General features: G+C 34.8%; 3 protein-coding genes across 5 annotated transcripts in view; 2 read left to right on the plus strand and 1 right to left on the minus strand.

Moving 5' to 3' along the window:
• LOC117570607 (supervillin) overlaps positions 1-20,825 on the minus strand; it is a 172,472-nt gene that overhangs the window by 146,909 nt on the left and 4,738 nt on the right. Inside the window, exon 1 of one of the 3 annotated variants that reach the window (XM_052004675.1) lies at positions 5,527-6,734. The exons of the other annotated variants lie outside the window; for them this stretch is intronic. Within the exon in view, the coding sequence (XP_051860635.1) occupies positions 5,527-5,541 (15 nt within the window). The 5' untranslated portion in view covers positions 5,542-6,734. Of the gene's footprint in view, positions 1-5,526; positions 6,735-20,825 lie in introns of those variants that run through there. 3 annotated transcript variants of the gene reach the window in all.
• On the plus strand, positions 1,225-3,232 carry LOC127565565 (uncharacterized). The gene is made up of 3 exons (XM_052004690.1): positions 1,225-1,785; positions 2,812-3,005; positions 3,083-3,232. Exons 1-2 carry the CDS (start codon positions 1,363-1,365, stop codon positions 2,959-2,961), a joined length of 573 nt encoding a protein of 190 aa, XP_051860650.1. The 5' UTR covers positions 1,225-1,362; the 3' UTR covers positions 2,962-3,005; positions 3,083-3,232.
• Positions 3,022-3,681, plus strand: LOC117570942 (uncharacterized). Its single transcript, XM_034252874.2, has 2 exons — positions 3,022-3,396; positions 3,453-3,681. The coding sequence occupies exons 1-2, from the start codon at positions 3,115-3,117 to the stop codon at positions 3,567-3,569; spliced, it is 399 nt and encodes a 132-aa protein (XP_034108765.2). The 5' UTR covers positions 3,022-3,114; the 3' UTR covers positions 3,570-3,681.

The raw sequence follows: 20,825 nt of genomic DNA on the forward strand, positions 1-20,825 counted from the left end.
GGTCAAGATTCTACTATAATATTTCTCTTTCTTATTATTTTTGAAATCGGTATTTTTATTAAGAAAATCTAATCATCAATGCTGAAAATCTTTCAGTTCACAGAGTATATAAAAAATATAAAAGATTTATTGTGAGTAAATTCTGAATTATTATAAACAAGCTTTAACTATAACTTTTTACTTTTCGGCAAACTATTAAATTGCAAATTACTATAGATTGTTTCTTTGACCAAGAAAATCTCTTCACCAAAACCGAAAAATCTTTCACATTTCAGAGTATGTCAACAGTAAATTAGAATAAAGAATAATTCTCGGAATCACAATATCATCATCAGTTTTCATACAATTAATTTCTATTGACGAACATTTCTTTGTTGGAAATTTTCACCAAATGAAGTGTGTGTTGCATTGTGAGCATCAAGAATGTACATTCTAACTACCGTTAAATTGTTTTTGGCATTCTCTGTTATTGAGGTATTTTGTGTTGTTCGTTGCTGTTCTGTGTGTGTGTTGAGTTTGATTAAATGCATTGATCATTAAGAGAGTTCTAAGCACAAAATGTAAAACTAGTTTAGACAATAAGGCAACACACGAGAGGCAGCTTCCTGCCTGCGGTAATGTTGCGGGTTCTGGCTGAAGGTAAGCCACATTTTCGACACCGAAACCGAAAACCGAAAAGCCAAGCATAACACAGACAAAAGACACCTGCTCTGGCCGTTAGCCACAAGACAATGGACCAAGCAAGCCGCAGTCAGAGTTTTTTTTTTTTTTTTGTAAGTTCTTCTGTGGCTAAGACCAAGTTGCAACTCGTTGTGGTATGCGCTTTATAATTGCATAGAGCGGCAGCGAACTGCGAAAACTGACCCACTTAATGTTTGTTGCCCCAAAACTCACGTTGCAACTTGCTGCTTTACTGCAACACACACCCACAGCATAAGCCATGCTAATTGAGCCTGTTGTTGTTTGCTTAATGTTATTGTTACAGTAGCTTCCAAAATGCCTGATGAGGGCGCTTAAAAGCCCCGCATCGAAGAGAGATTTGGGGGAAATGCATTCAAAATGCATCGAGGTAAAAGAGTTGGGGCAACTGTCGCCCAGCGATAATACCCTATAATTTATGTAGACGTTCACAAGTCTTTGAACTTTTAATGCGTTTCGAAAGTTCTTTTGTGTTGTGCAATAAGAAGCTCGAATAGAACTGAGAGTTTAATCCGAAAAGAAAACTGCTCGCTCTACGCATTTTCAATCATAGAAATCTTTTTTTTAAGTTTTTCTTAAATTTTTTTACCTATAGTTCAGTTTCTTTCTCTTTTTTGATATTTCGGTCAACCAACATAAAATTAACCAACGCGATATTATAATATGGATGCACTACGCAACACTTTCCGCACGTTTTTCCGTCGCAATCTCGATGATGTCGAGGAGCATGAACAACTCAATGCCGATGAAATGTTGGATCTAATGCAACAGCAGCAACAATCAACAACGGACCAGAGCGATGAGGGTTTCAATATAACCACCTCGGATCCACCAATTGAGGGAGGCGCACTTACCTTGCCTGGAACAGCGCGAAATATTGGCGAGACGGGACCATCGATAAACTATCAGGTCGAATTTCTTAATTTCATTGAGCGCAATACGCCGTCTGGTTTCGCAAACAAATTTCAGCATCTTGTGCCCTATCTGGCCCTTGGCTTCGTCACCTGGCCAAGCTATTGGCTCTGGCGTGGCTATCAATGGGAGTCAAGACGTCGCACAGAACGCATTGGCTTGTACATCCAAAGAGTAAGTATGCAGAACAAGAAGAAACATGCTAAAATCATGAATAATATCTTGAATCAAGTTTGTCGGTCAAAATTGAACCAAGAAGGTTTATTCTTAAATCTTGATCAAAATTATACAAAAAAATATACAATGCCCAATCTTTAAATTTAAAATGATAATCTTAGAAAACCTTAAAATTGAACCAAGAAAGCAAAAACTTAAATCAAGAGCACACAATCTTAAAATTTCGTTTGTTTAAATTTGAGATTATATTCTAATTTTAAAGAAAGGGAATTCCAACATTTAAAACTAAAAAAAGAAAAAGTTATTTCTTTTAAGAAAGAAAAATCTTAAACTATGATTTGCAATCTACTTTTTTCAATCTAGAATAAAACTAGATCGAAATTCTACAAAAAATGTAGATTGTCAAATCTTGAAATTCAAGATTATAATCTTGTTTCTTGTATCCACCAAGAAGGTTTATTCTTAAGTCGAGATCGAAACTTTACAAAAAATATAGATTGTCTAATATTGAAATTCAAGATTATAATCTAGTTTCAACAATGGAAAAATCGATCCAAGAAGTCAAATTCTCATATAAGGATCAAACAATCTTAAATTTAGATTGTTTAATTGTGAAATTAGGTTCGAATTTCAAGGAAAGGGAATTCCAACATTTAAAAAAAAACAGGAATACATTTTTTTTTTGTTGTACGTTGGGAAAGTCTTATTGAAAGATTTGCAGTCTACTTTTCAATCTAGAATAAAAACATTCTTGAGTATAATTTTAATCTTAAAATAGGATGTTTTTAATCTTTGCATCTTAAAATGAAAATTTATCATCAAAATCTTGATTGAAATCTTATTTCAAGATTATCTTAAATCAAAATTTTTTGAATCTAAATTATTTTCACTCTATACTTTGTAGAGTATATACTATCTTTCTTAGCCTGAAGGCCTTAGACACTCTGGCTCATCTAATTGCAATAAGAAATTGAATTCGTTATTCCAATAAAATACTAATAATAATAATCTTTCTCTCCTTAGACCTTTCAGCATGCCAAGCTAATGCAAGTGGCCATCTTGACGGTGGGTTTCCTTATGGCCAGTGCCCAAGGCGCAACTGCCTCCAGTCTACCCATACATGAAGTCGCCTACAATCGGGATTCAACGCCAGATGATGATGAGGATGATTAGAGCAGCAAATAGCAGGCTCTGCGTTCCCGTCTCCCAGAATTCAAGTATGTCACAAGCATAACACAGTTTTATTACACTTTTTTAACAGTCTGTTGAAACAAAATTTGGAACAATTTTGTAGCGAAATTTTAGGTACAACAAATTTCTATAAAAATGGGTGTAACGGACTTCATCGAAAGCGTCAAGCGCTGGACTGTGAATCAACTGGATCGCAAATCAAAGCAGGAGGAAGAGTTGAAGCCCGTGCGTCAAATTCCCAACTTGGGCGAAGACATTCAAATGGTTGTGCAAACGCCAGAGTTTGAGAATGTCATGAATTCAGTTTCGCCATTTTTGTTGGCCAGCTTGGGCGCTTGGCCGGGTTATTGGCTATATCGGGGCTTTGACTATCACTCTCACAGGGCTTATGTGCCGCTGCCCGTTTACATAAGACAGGTGAGCCAATTATCAAATATAACCAAATTCACATTTAATATCAAACTCCCCTTTAGACCTTCTATCAAGCCAAGATGCTGCAGTTTTTCATCATTATGGCTGGCATAATTTATATGGCCAAACATCAGACTGGCGAACACATATTTCCAGTCGATAACAAAATTGATGATTAAAAATCAATCAATCTGAAGTTCGTACCAAATAGTAGCAAATATAAAATAGCAGATAATCAATACCAAAATTTTCCATGAAATTGTTTAATAAATTTTCAACAACAAAACTATTTATCTATTTCTTTGCTTTGGCATCTTTTTGCAACAGCTTGATCACCTTGCCCAATGCACGTGGCTGGATGCCAACATCGAGTAGCTCCATGCTGGCTTTAAGTGCCTCCAAATTGAGTCCAGCATCGACTACCTCCAACATGCACAGGATTACAGCTTGCACATGTTCCTCCAAGTCCTTGTTACTTGTTTCTGGGGCAGACATTGCACACAACGTAATGTTATAAAAATATAAAAATTAGGTTTTATTTCGAAACTTTTGTTTTGCTTTGAGCTATCATGCTATCAATCAAGTCAATGAAGACTAGATGAAGAGTCGAAACCGAAGTCGAAGGTCAACTCAAACTAAAGGTCGACTAACAACAACAAATAATTTCAATTTGAAGTTCTCACATTGAAAATGCTTAGGTCAAAGTTCACTAGCCACACTAATGAGCCACCTGATCCGATCCAGTTAACCCTCATATCTCAGCAGCACCCAAAAAAAAAAAACAATTCAACAACCGAAAATACCGAAAATCGCCGCAAGCCAACTGAAAAGATAAATTAGCTACAAATTAAACAAATTATTTGTGGTTGCTGAAGAGACGCATTGCAGCATGCATAGCAAAAGAAGGCGGGGCAAACACTCACTCCATATTCAAGATGGATAGCAATTAACAAGAGAGCGATGATCATGAGTAAGAAACCAACGCAGTTGTAATACTCTATAATTTCAATTTATAACAGAAGGGGTACAAGAACTGAAGAATTTGGTAAACAAAAGACTATCAAAAGTATGAGTTACGATTAGAAATTTTAAATCTAAAAAATTATATAAGAAATCGTAGAAATCAAGACCACCTTTTTTAGAGCTGATCGCTAAGGATCGCTTAGATCGCTTAGTCAACATAATCTTAGTGAACTTTTAAATGTAACTTCGCTTAATCCTTACTTATAAATATTCCAGTATTGTGTAGAAAAAAATTATTTAGTTAAGACTTTCATTTAGAAAATTTGCATCTTAAATCATATAAATCATAGTAGATTATTGAAGAATTAGATAAAAAAGTGAGAAGCTAAAAAAACTTCTTAGTAAATATTGAAAAATTTGAAATTCAAATATTAATTTAGCATATTCTTGCAAATAGAGAGCATATTTCTAAAGGGCCCCTAAATCAAGGTAATCTCAATAATCAATTTGTAAACGTGTCTTCGATAATTTCATAATATTATTTAAGAAAAAAACTTCTTAGTAAATATTGAAAATTTGAAATCCAAATATTATTTTAGCACATTCTTGCAAATAAATTATGTATTCAGAACAAATTGCTAAAGATCAAGAACCTCTTTGACAAGCCCCTAAATCAACGTAATCTCAATAATCTATTTGTAAACGAGTCTACGCTAATTTCTCACCTATATCATAAATTCCATATTATTATTATTCAATTACACAATTGAATTACAAAGCAATAGAAAAACTTAATCGATTCCAATAAAATGATGTAATATGGAGTAGAATTTTAAGTACCGTATTACTAATTTCAATTTAAATCCAGTTCAATTTTTAAGCAATAGATCGCAGTTAATTTCTAATTTCAAATTCAGTTTTTTAAGCAACAGATCGCAGCTAATATGCCGCGCTTAGTAAAGATCATGTTGAGCAGCAAGTGGTTGCTGCCACAGCTGCTGTTGTTGTAGTTGTAGTTGTCGCTGTTTTTGTTGTTGTTGTTGTCTAAAGCATGTGATAAGTAAAAGCAAACACTCAATTAGATGTGCTGCGTGCTGTTGTGATCTATGCGATCTATGCGATCTACTGTACAAGTAGTTATATCTGTAATTGTTGTTGTAGCGGTTGTCTCACCTGTATGAGATACATTGTGCAGCCGCTGTTGTTGTTGTTGTTATTCTAGCTGTTGCTGCGAGCGTTTGAAGCACACACACTCAAATACACACACCGATAGACACTTGCATACAATGCTAATTATGCTGTAGTTCCTCAAACTGCATTTACGACCAAAGCAGCGTCGTTTTGGTAGAGGGTTGGGCTGTTCACAGAGAGACAGGTATCTCAGTATCTTTGTATCTTTCTATCTGTGTATCTTGCACACAATGCGGTTACTCTTTTTTTTTCGTCGATCTCGATGTTGTTGTTATTGCTTTGCTCTACTTAGAATGCAGCTCTTGGAGTTTGTTGTTGTTGCTGTCGTATTTTTATGATGCTGCCCAGTCTATTTATTTTCGAGTTTAGAGCAATTGTTTCAATTAAATGGAAATTTGTTAACTTTCCCACTTGATGAAAATAAATTGAACACAAATACAAAAAAAAAACACAAAACACACACTAAAAGTTTCTTGGCTTGGCAAATGTTCCAACTTCGTTACAAATAAACGAAGCGATTTCCAGCACAGAGTAGGAAGGAATAAATAAATATATAGTTTTTTTTATAGAGTAAAGGGGTTGTGCTGTCTCTTATTGTACAGTTCTATATAGTCTGGCTATATAAAGGCAAATAGTTGACAGCTCAAAAAGACAAATGAAAAGAAAACACGAATAATTATAACACGGTGCAATATGTTTCTTGTTTCACTTGTGGTCACTTGTTATTTTTTTATGGGGTGGAATTGTTCAACTACACTTATACTATATAGTGCAGCTGTTTCTTTTCTTATAATTTCTTTTTAATTTTTTCTGTCGTTTTCCACTTTTTTTTTGCAGAATAATTATTTTTGAATTTCGTGGCCTGCGTCACTGGACATTAGCTTGGGTGTCTAGAATTCTACCACACTTTATTTCACTATGGCAATTTGGTCCCGCGAATGCCTTTACATCCAATTTGAAGTCGAATCGATCAAACAATTTTCAAACGCGTACGCGAGCTCAATGTATTGTAACTTGAGCAATTATTGGAATTTCGTTAATTATTTCTCTACACTTTTCAATTTCTTAGTAATTATTATGTACAGTTCGTTGGTTTGCGGTTAATGGAAGGTGTTTTTAGTGCATTATTATTATTATTTAGATAGATTTTGGTGGATTTCTTTCATTTGCAACCGTTTGCAAACGCGTCGCTGGTGCGTTCTCTGTGCGAGTTGAGCGCGAACTGTTTGTTGAACAGTTTGAAAACGTTCAGATTCAGGTGCAGCCCGCTTAACAGGCGGCTTCTCAATGTTATGCTCGCAATGGCACTGTTAACGCTCAAATTGGCACTGTTAGTGGCGCTGCTTGTGGTACGCATGTTGTGGATGCTAAGCAACATCATTATGATGTTCGACTGGACGCTTTGTATGATATTCATTATTCGTTTGCTTGTTGTCTAAGAAGTCGCATTCGATTTAGTTGCGTCGCACTTGAAATTTGTGGCATATTTCATGGTGTGGTGCCATGTGGTGTGGCATGGTGGCATATTAGCGTTGTAGCTTTGGAATTTTTGTGTATTATAAGTATTATTTTGGGGGCGCGTAAGTCAAACTAGGAATTTAGTTCATTCGTTAAGTAATTTTCGGGGAATTGGCTTAATGGATATTAAATGAATGAAAAGCAGTAGAGGGACAATTTTCGAAGAAGAATTTCGGTAGATAATATAATATGTAATTAAAGAAGCTTAAGTTAAAGGGCTTGACTTCTAATGAGAAGATTATGGAAATACTCAGATAATAAATTAAGCATTAGATTCAGAAATAAATACTACAAAAGTACAATACTATTTTATACAAATAATGGAAACGAAAGTATCAAATATTTTCTAAAACCTTTCATTAAAATTTCAAATTTCATATTTGAGGAAATGTCGTAATAGTTTAACTAGCTTAAGTTAAAGAGCTGCACTTGTCTTCTAATGAGAAGATTATGAAAATATGGGGCTGAAAAAAGAAGATTTAGATTCAGAAATACATAGGTACTAAAAAAAAGTATATACTATAAAATACTTTTTTATACAAATAATGAAAACAAAGGTAATCTTTTTTTAAATATTTATTTACAATTCGAAACAGCATTTTTGCGGAAGTCTACTGCCAATAGTGAATAATAGTTCAAATAGCTTAAATTAAGGAGCTTGGCTTCTAATGCGAAGATTATATTCAGAACTGCCAAGAAAAAGCTTTAAATTTAGTAATGACTTATAAAAAACTTCAGACTTATAATACGATTTCATACTAATAATGAAAACGAAAGTATTAAATATTTTTGTAAATCTTTAAAATTCTAAACAACAGTTTCAGAAGTTCAAATAGCTCAAGTTAAAGAGCTTGACTTGATTTTTAATGCGAAAATTATGAAAATACAGAGCTGCTAAAAGAAGCTCTAGATTTATAAATGAATGTGAAGAAACTTTACATATATTGTAGAATACTACAAATATTGAATTTAGTACACATTAAAAATGTGAACAACATTTTGCGAAAATCTTTTCTACTAGAAGAATTGTGCTTAATATAACTTAAAGTTAAGCTAGAGGGCTTGGCTCCTAATGCAAAGATTATGGAAATGTTGAAATAGTAATAAAAGCTTTGGATTCATAAATTAATACAACAAACTTTTTTAAATGGTATTCTGCAATCATACACATAATAAAGAAGCTACTTTTAGGCCATAACATATTTCGTTAATCTTACTTCAAAATCTAAACACAGGAAATCTTTTCGCATAGACGATCATTAAGTCAAATGTATAAGAGACGTGTCTACGCCTTCAAACAAGTCTCTAATCAGCCTACCATTCAGAAACTCTGCTCACTAGGCACACAATTTCCTAGTGCCAAGCAAAAAAAAAAAACCCTATGTGAAACTGAAAGCCGACAACTCTGCTGCAAAATAGTTGCCCAACAAGCCAAAAGCCCATAAAAAATTCAGAAATCAACCTCCCTCCCAACTCTCCTTCCTCGGTTGGAATAATTCGCATATTTTTGTGCACTGTGGAACGCATTGCAACAGGTTCGTTGGCTTTAAGGCGGGGGGCAATAAAAACAAAATGGAAAACACAAAATGAAAACAAAAATAAAGCGCATAAGAGCATAATAATTAATACTGACCAAGAGACCGACAACAGCAAAGTGCGTAACCATTGGCAAAATAAAGAAAAACAGGAAATTTGTTGAAAACTTGTAAAACATTTCATAACCTGGCATAAATCGCCGAGAGATATGACGAATGAGAAGAGCTGAAGCAGGCCACAACACAACACAACACACAAAATCGTAGTAAGAAGCGATAACAACAGATACTCGAAAAAGACCGAAACAATTCAATACAAATTGGCGCCCTGGCATATATGGAAGGGGAGGGGACGGGAGGGAGAGGGCGTGGCCCAAACAGCTGACAACAAAGTGTAGCAAATGAAGTGACGGGCAAAAATGGATTCGAGTCTGGAGTCTGGAGTCTGGGCAGTCAAAAGTACCCTTGGCCAACAACAACAACTGAGTTTTGAGTCTGCAAAACCCAGCGGCAATTAAATGAAACTGAAACTCTTACTTGATCTTGTGGCAGCATCTTATGGCTCGAATGTGTGGCAGCGTGATAAATGCGGTTATAAAAACCTGCAATCAAGCAGCTCGCCAAACGAAAGTGAAACAAAAGCGCCGACAAGCCAAAGTCAAACCAAAAGTGAACCGAACCCGAAGCCAAGCGAAAAACTTGCAATTTCCATTTTAATACGCAACAACTTTCGGCTAGAGGCAGGCTAAGGAGCCAGAGTCGCTGTTGCTGTTGCTGTTGCTAGCAATCACAATTCCATTGGCAAAACGTGAAGTGGCTGCCACAAGTTGTTGCTGCCACAGCTGGCTGCTGCCACACGCTCTATCTCAATGGCATACCAAAGCGCTGAGACGCCCATGAGATTTTTTCGAGGCAACCAGACTCCGACTCCGACTTCGACTTCGACTTCATCATCAGCTTCAGCTTGAGCTTCGCGACGTCTGGGCTTGATTGGCGCTGCCAAAGGAGCAGCCAAGCAGCATCAACTCAATGCAGCGGGCGGAACTCTGTTGGGGTATGTCATCAGCATAAATTTTACTTCGCATTCATCATAATTTTCATGCATTTAATTTGTGTCATAAATTGCCTCACTGCGCTATGAAATGGCCTGGCCAAAAGGGCGGCCACAATTTTACCAACGCTTCGTTTTGTTATACCCTGTAACCAGATGAGAGGGGTAGTCTAAAGACCAAATACACCCATAAACTTGATTACAGAAAGAGACCAACAATTTAACAAAAATTTACTTTATACAAAATATTTATCTTATACTACATTTCTTTAAGAATACAACAAAAAGTTATACGAAAATTTATATTTTAACATAAAAAGTATATGAGACTTAGAAACGATTTTCCAAAATAGCGATATATAACTTTTGTCTCTAAAAAATTGTTTGCTCAACAAAGTCTTCTATAACGAAATTCAATTTTTCAAATACCCATAAAGTTAAGTTTATGTGTGCTTAATATGAAGAAACGAAATTTTCCCTATAAGTCAGTTTATACGAACAAATAGATTTATGGGAACATTGAAAAATCGACCCTTACTATTCATGATATATAGTAAATGTATAAGTCCCCACTAATAGGCTTGATATAATATTCATAAAAGAAGGTGCTAGAAATTCTTCAATTAATTATTAAGTTTTCTTTAAATCTATATATTGAGAGTTACAAAGGAAACCCAATTGAACAGATAGATTAATATGTCATATCGGTATCATAAAACTAGCTCAATATAATATTATTTAACATTAGGTGTCAAAGTAGAATCATTTCATATAATTTTATATACCCAACTTTTTCACAAATTTCTTACAAGTTGAACACATTTTTCGACCTTTAAAAGCTGATGAAACTACAATAAATTTTGCTTCACATTAAACGAAGATATAAATCTTAAAGTTCTTTGAAGTTGCTAAGGTATTTCTCAGCTGCAACTAACTTTAGCCGCGTCGCTTAGGTACAACATAAGTTCTCAACGTAGGCTGCACAAATCCTAAAGTATCTGTTGGAAAATTACAAGTTTTAAGTTTGCAAAGAATTCTGGAAACTCGAGCAAAATCCTTTTGGTGTGCTGAATCAAGCAGACAACAGCAACAACAACGCTTCCAATCAACTGGCCATTGATCACTCATTTGTGGCTGGCATTGGACAGTAGCCTGACTTGGACTAATCAGCGTTCAACACAACCCACGCGACAACAGCACTTTTCACTTTCACTTGTAAGCGGGCAGTTGCAGGTTGCAAAGAGCACAGCAGCCTAGGTTAAATGCAGGAGGCATGCAACAAGATAGACTGAGCAAGCAGCAAGCAACAAAAGAAAACAACGCTGATTACCCAGGTGATTAACAAATGAGCTGGAGGCACAGAGGCGGAGGCTGAGGCTGAGGCACAGAGTTTGAGCATGTTGTGGCATAAGTAAAAAGTGTATTCGCAAGATAGCAAAGCAAACTACAAGATACAACGATGCGTGCTTGTGTTGTGTTGTACAACAGCAACAACAACAACAATCAATAATAACAACAGACAGACAGTCAGACAGTCGGAGTCTTCGAGTCAGTCTGCGGCTGATCGTCTGGCCGTCGAAGGTTAAAGATCGTTAGGCGCGACAAGGGGTCAGGATGCGGTGATGGTAGATGCCACATAGACACCAACAACAATATATGAGTAGACTCACATACTCACATATTCACATACTCATATAGTCATAGACTCAAAGTGCTTTTCATATTCGCAATCAACGCAGCCGCCTGCACAAATGAGGCATTCATTTGATGGCGAATGCAACATGTGGCAAATGCAAGCGATAATTTACGAAGCAGCCTCAATCGCTTTTAGGACGCGCATGCTAATGGATTTCTGCATTTGAGCTGGCAGACAGGTAGAAGATATCGGAGTTCACTTCCTTACGGGAACTTCCTGACTTCCCTATTATGCAACCCTCAACGAAAAGATTCAAGTCCTAAGCAAATAATCATCTGATTTTTTATTGACTTACGCAACGATTTCCTTTTGCAAGGGGGCAAAGAAACTTACCTGCAAATAGAAAGAAAGAAAAGGAAATTTTATTAGTCACCGTATTTTAAAGGCACGACAAACGCATTTCACAAGGCGATATGATTACACACACACACACACACGACTGGCGAAAACTACGCATGGAAATGATTAAGCAATTTCCGTTGACATGCAGTTTTCCCCCCTCTACCCTCTCCCTTCTTCCAAACTCCGCAGCTAATCATAAATCAAGTTTTCCCATTGCATTTTCGCTGCTCGCTGTTTACTTTGTTTTTGCGGTAGCCGCTGCACAAATGGCCAAAAGGTGATAGACGAGACTTCGAGTTAATGTTGCCTAATGAGACTCAGCGCCACTCAAAGTGAAGAAAGTTATTAAATTGCACCTTATCAACTGACCATGACTCAGTTAAAGTGGTGAAAAGCAGTACTTAAGTAATGGCCCTTAGAAATTGAAATGTAATTGAAACTAAATGCAATAGGTAATTCAATTTATTCGACACTTTGGAAGACATTAAAATGATTCGGAATATACCATTTAACACTTTCAGTAGTGAATTGATTTATGGTGATTTTATAATAGAGATTATATTAAAATTTTTACGCAAATAATTATAATATTATTACTCTAAAACATATATTAATTCAGTATATAACATTTAACACCTTCAGTTCACAATTGAATTGTGATGATTGATTAATATTAGAGATTGTTATCAAATTATTACGAAAATAAATAAAATACTAATACTGTAACACAAATATAAATTCAGTATATATCATTTAACACTTTCAGTTCAGAATTGAATTGTAGTGATTTAATAATATTGAAGATCATTTAAATAAAAGGCAAATACTAAACGATTTCTTGTCAACGTAAACTTGCAGACAAAAACACAATTGACTAAACATCAAAAGAGATGTCGAACTATGTAATTGCGACTCGGTTTTTTTTTCAGTATAACGACAATAATGCCTATAGAAATCGTTGGTCCAGAGGGGTTAAGGTATTTAAGCATACATCTGAACTTATTGTTAAGATATGTGCCTAAATATCTAAACCTTTGTGGGCCAACGTTGTCTATATATCTTTATCTATACAGCTTAACCCTTATAGACAACGTTATCTATATATTATAGACAACGCTGGCCCATAAGGGTTAAGCAATATGGTCGTTATACTTAGAGACTAAGAAAAATATAGAATAAATAATAAAATTTCCACACTTAGTGTTTCATTTTAGTTTTTCATTAGTTCTAATGCATTAATAATTTATTTCAGATTTCTTCGGATAACTGTATACAATAAGAAAATGTGATTTCGTTTATATAAATTATAAACCATATATTAGTTTAAAATATTGATTATGAAAAAAGTAAGCAATCAAATTACTGAATTAACTATTCGCAATATTTTTTTTATATTTAATTAATTTTTAATAATTTCTGTATTCTCTACGTACAACAAAATATCAAATTACACGCCTCATAATCATTATCATATATACTTAATCATTTCTTATTCTCCACTTCCAATACAATATCAAATTAAACACCTTATAATCATTATCCCAAATATGTTACTTGACTATAGAAATTATCCCAACTTCTCTTTGCATCCTAATTTGTTGAGCTCGTAATATTTCTGCCTTGACTTTTCCCTCCACAAGAGTTACGTGATTCAGATTTCCATCATTGGGAAAGTCTTTTCAGTCATTGGGGGATGTTTTTCTCAGGATACACTGATCCCTGCTGTATCCTGAGAAAAGTCTTTCCCAATGTTTTCCATCCAATTCAGATAATCAATTGCATGTGGCATGGCAAGCCTTCTCATTGATATTATTTCTAGACAATGTCTGCTCTTATGTTGCCCGAAATCGTAAAACAAATCTCATAATTTACGCCCCCAAAAAAACACACAAAAACAAAAACAAACGAATGAAGTTGTTGGACACCTGCTTGAGCTGATGGCAATGCATTTGATGGATGGGACAGTCAGTCAGCGAGGCAGTTAGGCAAACACAGAGAGTTCAGGCAAACACAGGCAGTCAATCAATGGGATGAAACTGGAAGAGAGGGGGAGGAATACGTAGAGAGGAAGGGGAGAAGAGAGACCTGTTACGCGAGCAATTCCAAGCAATCGAGCAATTGCCAACATATTGGTGTGAAATTATTTGTCTTGCGAACTGAAAGATCTCTCTTTCAAGATGCTGATGCTGATGCTGCTTGGTTGGGTTCAATGGACGAACGAACAACCGAACGTGTAGCCATCATACACAAAAGGGTCTTTTATTTCTTCATTTTTATGGACAGTTAAACAATTATATTTGGTATTTACAGCCAGTTGACTGGACGGAGCAAGCGAGCGGGCGAAATATGAGCTCTGCAAAGATATACGAATAGAGACGATGACTGGATGATGCAACAGACACAGGGTCGCAGAGGAACACAGAGGGAGGGAACTAAAACTGCAACTGGCAAGGAGTTGTTCCACAGTTTCCACTTGGCACTTTCGTTTTTATTATTTTACTTTTTTTTTCTCTCTTGGTCTTTTCTTCAACTTTCGCAACTCTCCCAAACTGCAGAGTTCAGTTTTTAACTAGCTGCTGCTTTGACTTGTGTGTTGTTGTTGCTGCTGCTGTTTTGGTCACGTAATGTTCGACCGTTCGAACTGACCATTAAGAAATTCTCTTGACTGCACCCACACCCAATCCACAGTGCACAATATGCACAGCAAACACACACTTCATGTAATAAAAATATGAGGCCTGGCAACTTGGTCGGCATAAATCACAGGCAAGTGAAAACATTGCAACAATCTTTATTAAATACCATACGAAATTCCCCCTTCGAGCGGCGCGGCGTGCATAAACTTAATCAGCTATTTTATATCTGCCATTGGGCATTCCTTATAGTAGTACGCACAATATGCAGCCCCAGCTCGACACCTAAATATAGCCGCACTCCTATTGACGTCGATGTGCCTCTTCTCCCGAGTTAGCCAGATGCTATCTAAACTGCCGACACGCATCGACAGCTTAGCGCGCATCAGGCTAAATCCCCCAACTAAACTGTGAGTAACATAAGCTTCACTTATACCCTGCAACTCAGAAGGTATACAGCACATTCTATTGACTTATAGGAATATGTAAAATAGACAACAAAAAATGAAGACATCATGTTAGAAAATTAAAAAGTTTCTTAGAGATCAATCCTTTTTGTTTTTGGGGAGTCCTTAATAATTCTATTATTAAGCAGTCGGAAGTAAAAAAAAACTACAAGTAAGATTTTTAGAAGAAAAAGCTGTATATATCTCTCACTCTATGTTAACATGCTGCTTTACACGTTTAAATCATAAGCTCGTTCTTAAAACTAGTCGACGTTATATTAAAAAATTTTGAATATTTAAAAATACATAAATACACTTTAAGAAAGGATTCAATCGTGATTATGTTTATGTTGATCATTTATTTTAATACAGACATGCTCTTAAATAATTTGCAGAAAGGATTCCAGAAAATAGTTTTTATAATATTCATAACTAAGATTAATCTCCCTCTTAGCAATACCTAACATTATTGAATCATAAGATTTACGAGTATACTGGAATATCCAAGAATATCAGTACCATATATCAACAAGTCTACTACTATGCGTATTGAAATCAAGTTTTTAATATATCAATATAACTTATTTACAGAAAAAAATTTTAAAGCATAAATGTATAATCAACTAAACACAAATAATTAGAGTATCTTAGACAATGTTCCGCAGATAACAAGTTCTATCTAAGCACAAGTTTCTCACAAAACTTACAACTTCTTCAGCTACTTGACTTGTTTGAAATAAAACATTTATTTTTGAATTCTACACTTTCAATGCTCACATCATATTTTACGCTAAAAATTACACTCCCAGCTTATCAATACTTCACATTTTTACTTTTTTAAATCTCAAAACGAGATCTACATATTTTCTACTAAATACAGCTTATCACTATTTCACTTGTTTACATTAAAAATTTCGTTCTTCAATTCTTTTGAATTTGCAGTGCATTTCATAGTCAACTATGCTGAGTTGCCTCCAGTTTTTCCACGTAGAGTGCAACGATAAAGAAAAGATAGCGACAGCTAATTTCAAAAGTACGCCGGAATATGTGTTTCGAAAATACTTTTGCGCCTTTTGAGTTTTGGTTTTTTCGCTTTTTGGTTTTTATTTTAATTTTTTTATAGTTTCTTTTACCTCACATGTGTGTGTTGTTGTTGTTTTTTATGATAACTTCAAACTAGCTGCAATGTTGTTGTTGTTCTGTGTTGTTGTTGTTGTTATTATTATTGTTAGTGCTGCTTCTCTGGCGGGTGAAGATGATGGTACTCAAATGAATTTGTAAACTGCTCACGCGCCGCGTGTGTCGCAGGCATAGAAAACACAACACAACACACACAGAAATGCCACAAGAGGCACGTATTGAGGCAAGTTCTCATTGTTGTTGTAGTTGTGGGATTTAGAAATTGTTTGTATGGGCATTTATGTTAATTTGTTGGCCAGTTCAAGTTAAACACGCTGACAAAACTCTATCCGCAAAAGTACCAGAGTAACTTAGTGATAGAGAGCCAATCATCGACAGCGCTGACAACTTCTTGAGACAGTCAACTCTACATAAAAAAACAATCGCATGAGGTGTGTCATGTTATTGTTATTATTGTTTTTGCAATTTAATTGCCAACTTACATTTATGCAAATTCTGTAATAAGCATTTTGCCCCGGCTGCATTTGCAATGATATGCCTTTTAAAACAAAAGCCTCAACAGCGACGCAACATGTAAATCTTTTTTTAAGGCGCGAAACGTTTTTCCACAACCCACGCACAACAACAATTACTCCTAACTCGGGCTAAAACTGAAAAAAGAAAACGAGTTTGGATTGTGAACTTGAATGAAATGCCAAGCTCGAATTGGGTTACAGACAAACAATTCTCTAGCCTGTAATTACTCCAAAAATAATCATAATCATACACAGCCATTGTCTCACTCCACATGCTGACAGAGTCTAATAGCTCATGTCTCACAGCGGAAACGCCTTTTGATAAAGCTATACATGAATCAAGACCTTGTATTACCATCTATCACTCACAAAGTTAGATCATAAATTGATTAAAAGTATAAGTATGATTTCTTGTATTACCAAATTCACAAGGTAAATCATAAATTCATTAAAAGTGTAAATATGATTTCTACATTTGCCTCTTTAAACAAATATTAGCACTCTTTGAGAAGCATTCCAAGAATTTCTCAAAACAACCTGATTGCAATCAAATTGAGTTCAGTATCATTAGTCGATATCGAAACTAGTTTAAGACTCATCATCATCGAGTGAAACTCGTCGTCTACGACAAAAAATCAATTGGTCAAGCTCAGCTCAGAAAGCAGCCCAAGAAGTCAAGCTCATTAATCTTCATTTGATTTAATATTTCGTACTAGCAATTCGTGCTTCATTAAGTTGTCCACATTCTCGCGGTCCGCCTGTCAAGGAATCGTTCAAACGAAATGTCGTAAAAAATTGAAAACGTGTGGAAGCGCATAAACTGTTTAGCAGTTGTTTTAATGGTGGTAAAATCAGCCAGAGAAGAATGGATTAGTTTGTTATAATGAAACTTTAATACCCTTGCTTGAATGGAGAGGAAACTTTGTACAATATAAATTTGAAAACAAAACTATCTCAGTACTAATTTATAAGAAAATCGATTACAAACATACTATCGATTGATAGAAAAATGCCGATAGTTTAAATGAAATAAATGATAAGCATAAATATGAAAATTAAGAAAGAAATCTCTTAATGAATTAGATTAAACAAAACTATCGAAGTAGTCGAACTATTAATTTATAAAACTGTCAGAATAGCGTCTAATCTATGAGGAAATCGATTATTAAAATACTATCGAGTGAAAGAGTAATATCGATCTTTTGAATGAAATAAATGATAGGGATAAAGGCGAGGATTAAAAAAGAAATCTTATAATTACAAATAAATTTAAAAACTAAACTGTCGAAATAGAAGAACGATCAATTTATAATGCAATCGATTGAACTAAAATATCGATAATTTAAATAAAAGAATTGGAATCGATAACAGTGAAAAGTAAAAAAGTAAACTGAAAATTTAAACGAACTCAATAAAAATGAAATATCGTAGAATTAAACTAAATGCACTTAACAAATTTTGAACTTCAAGAATGATAAATTTAGAATTTTTTAAGAATTTGAAAGTTGATTTAAGAAAATACCTTCTTTGTGAAATTTTAACATTATATAATAACGATTGAAGATTGATGTTAGCATGTTTTTTTCTGTGTACACTTTGCTCTCTTTAAGCATATTTTCTATGAAAATTTATGTTAAATAATTAAGCCATAAAAACATTATGACTTCAATCAAACTGACGGAAAGAGTGCAAGTGATTAATCTCAATAGATGCTTTGTATCTTTTTCTTAATTGCAGCGCCCTAATGAAAGTGTATATTGCATTGCGTCTTTTGTTTGCGCCACAAAACAAACATTTGGATAATCAAATTTGATATGGCAGCTGTTAATTAGTTTCAATTTGAGCGTTGCAGTTAGTCAGCCACGTCGTAGAAATCAATCAAGCCGCCGGATCGCCACCCAAATTGAGTTAGCAAAGCAATCGAGAGATGGACAACATCCAACTTCCAACATAGAGCAAAACAATCAACTTTATCGCGAGCGCGCGCAAAAAAAAAAACAGAAAAAAGAAAACAAAAGTGAGGTAAAGAAAGAAAAAATAAAAAAAAATGTAAGCCAAAGTAAAGATTAATGAACAGAAATTGAACATTAAATTGCTTGCGGTAGGCAGCAGGGGAAGTAGAGAAGAGAGGGATAGAGAGGGGAGAAGTCTGAGGGGCAGGTCTCTCTCTCTCTGTATCTGTCTAGGCATATGCGAAAAATAGACTTTCACTTTCGCCTGCAGTAGGTGAAAAGCGGCGTTTTGCCATTAGACCCTAAAACCAATTCCCCAACTGAAGTCTTTCGTTTTTTTTTTATCGATGTGGAGTATCTTTGAGATACCCTCGATTGAACCTCACACGCAATGCAAAAGCTGCGGGCGAATTTTCCTACGCTTCTTTTGCTGTGTGTTGTCCCTGGCAATTGTTTTAATTGGATTGTTTATCGGTTCGTAGGAACCTCAAGGGGTGAGGGGGGGTGTTACCATGTCAGCGGCCTATCTTACTTTTATTGACCTCAATGCCTGCCAAAATTGACTCAACGCACATGCCCCTTTTTATTGACCCAGTTCAACGGGTATCCCACAAAACCGATGCAAACCAGACAACAAACTAACATGCTCTATATACATAGGTAAACATGGTTTCGGTTGAGTTAGATTAAGTTGTTGGGGATTTCAGGGTCATGTGAAAATCACCAAAATTCAAATAATAGACAAAGATTAATTTAAATATTTGCACAAACTATTGCCAAAGCAAAAGCGAACTGAAGTTATTTTTAAACAATAAATTTTGATGTCGTCAGTGCGTCGTTTTATTTTCGTTGTTGTTTTTTAAATTATCTCACTGTTTTTTAGTCTGCTCAACCAGAAATTAGCGTCTAGCTGGGAATTTGTTTTAAATACACACCAGAGAATTTATGTTGCGACAAATTTTTGAATTACTACACATATTGCAATATTTTCAGAGAAAAATACCGTGAAAATTGTTTGGGATATACGATTTAGCCAAAGGGAAGCAAATATATATAGTATATATACGGTATATATAGTATATGTATATTTAAGAATAGTTGCACAGACAGAAATGTTTTATATAGCACTAATTTATAGACTGTTGAGGTAAACTAATGAATTAATTATCCATAATGGCGAGTAAACATTGTGGAAGATATTATTCTTAACTAAGAAAAGTATCTTATATTTCTTTTCAACAATACTTTGAGTTTAGTTTGAGTTGTTTACAAGTTAGAGATGAATAATTCGGCAGTGCAAAGCACTTGGAATAATAAAAGTTATAGCATATGAAAGAAATATTTATATTTTTGCAGTAGTTATTTATGGAATAGCCTTTAAATTGGAAATAAATTTGTTTTTAATAAGAATTTATGTTTAGTTAAAAATTTTTGGAGATGAATAATTCAGCAGAAAACTTGGAATATGAAGGAAGTATTTAATTCGTCAAGTTATCTATAATTCCTTATTAATTTGAGAACGAACGAAGCAAACTAATTTGGCAGAACTCTTTTGATATAAGAGAAATATGGAAATACTATAGATTCATGTTACCTATAACTTCCTATTAACAATATTCTCAGTTTAGTTTCGAGATGAATAATTAATGCGACAGAAAACTTGGAATATTAAAGAAGTATTAAAAAGTTCCATGTAATGATCTCTCAAAATGAAAATAGATTCGTGAAGTTATTTATAAATCGTTTTTAACAATACATTCGACTTAGTTTGAGATGTTTGGGTATTTGATACGAAAACTAAAGCACAACTTTTTCCTATCCATTTTTTCTTTGAATAAACTCGCAATTCTGGCGCTTCCTCAAAATATATATCGCACATGGCGCTGCCTTTTAAGCCTTTTGCTTTCTCTGAGATACATTTTTCAACATTTAACGAGCTATAATTGCGCGACAAAAATTGTCTGCAGATCGTAAGACGACCCTGATATTATATATCTGCCTTCAGCCTCAGCTACATAGTACCAGAGATCCCCCAATAATAATAATATGTCACATTATTTTGGCACTTGCTGCCTGTTTTCGAGTCAAAGTCGATGCTCTAGCGTGGGAACAACAACAACAACAGCAACAAGCAAAAGGCAGACAATATTTTAAATACAATTTTCAGCATATTTCCACGAAAATATTTATATATATTTTTGTGACGGAAGTGCGACGCGTGTTTGCCCTGAGAAAAGAAAACAACCATTTACCATTTGAAGCGACATTTCATTTTGCCGCTTGTTAAACACAACATGTCATAAAACAATATAATATGCTATAATATCTCTACTATTTAGAGAGCACAAGCCCCAACCAATTGATATTTTAGCTGCGAATTGTGCATGAGTCGCGCTTTTGCCAAAAGTCTTAAATATCGATGCCAAATGCTAAGCTGCATACAAAATTATACG

The sequence above is a fragment of the Drosophila albomicans genome, chromosome 3 (genome assembly GCF_009650485.2).
Source record: "Drosophila albomicans strain 15112-1751.03 chromosome 3, ASM965048v2, whole genome shotgun sequence".
Classification (NCBI taxonomy): domain Eukaryota; kingdom Metazoa; phylum Arthropoda; class Insecta; order Diptera; family Drosophilidae; genus Drosophila; species Drosophila albomicans.

What these genes read in the sequence shown, in the direction of transcription:
- LOC127565565 (XM_052004690.1), top strand. Translation starts at nt 1,363, where the DNA reads ATGGATGCACTACGCAACACTTTCCGCACGTTTTTCCGTCGCAATCTC. An exon ending in TTGGCTTGTACATCCAAAGA is followed by an intron (nt 1,786 to 2,811) that starts GTAAGTATGCAG and finishes TTCTCTCCTTAG; the next exon opens with ACCTTTCAGCATGCCAAGCT.
- LOC117570942 (XM_034252874.2), top strand. Translation starts at nt 3,115, where the DNA reads ATGGGTGTAACGGACTTCATCGAAAGCGTCAAGCGCTGGACTGTGAAT. An exon ending in TGCCCGTTTACATAAGACAG is followed by an intron (nt 3,397 to 3,452) that starts GTGAGCCAATTA and finishes ACTCCCCTTTAG; the next exon opens with ACCTTCTATCAAGCCAAGAT.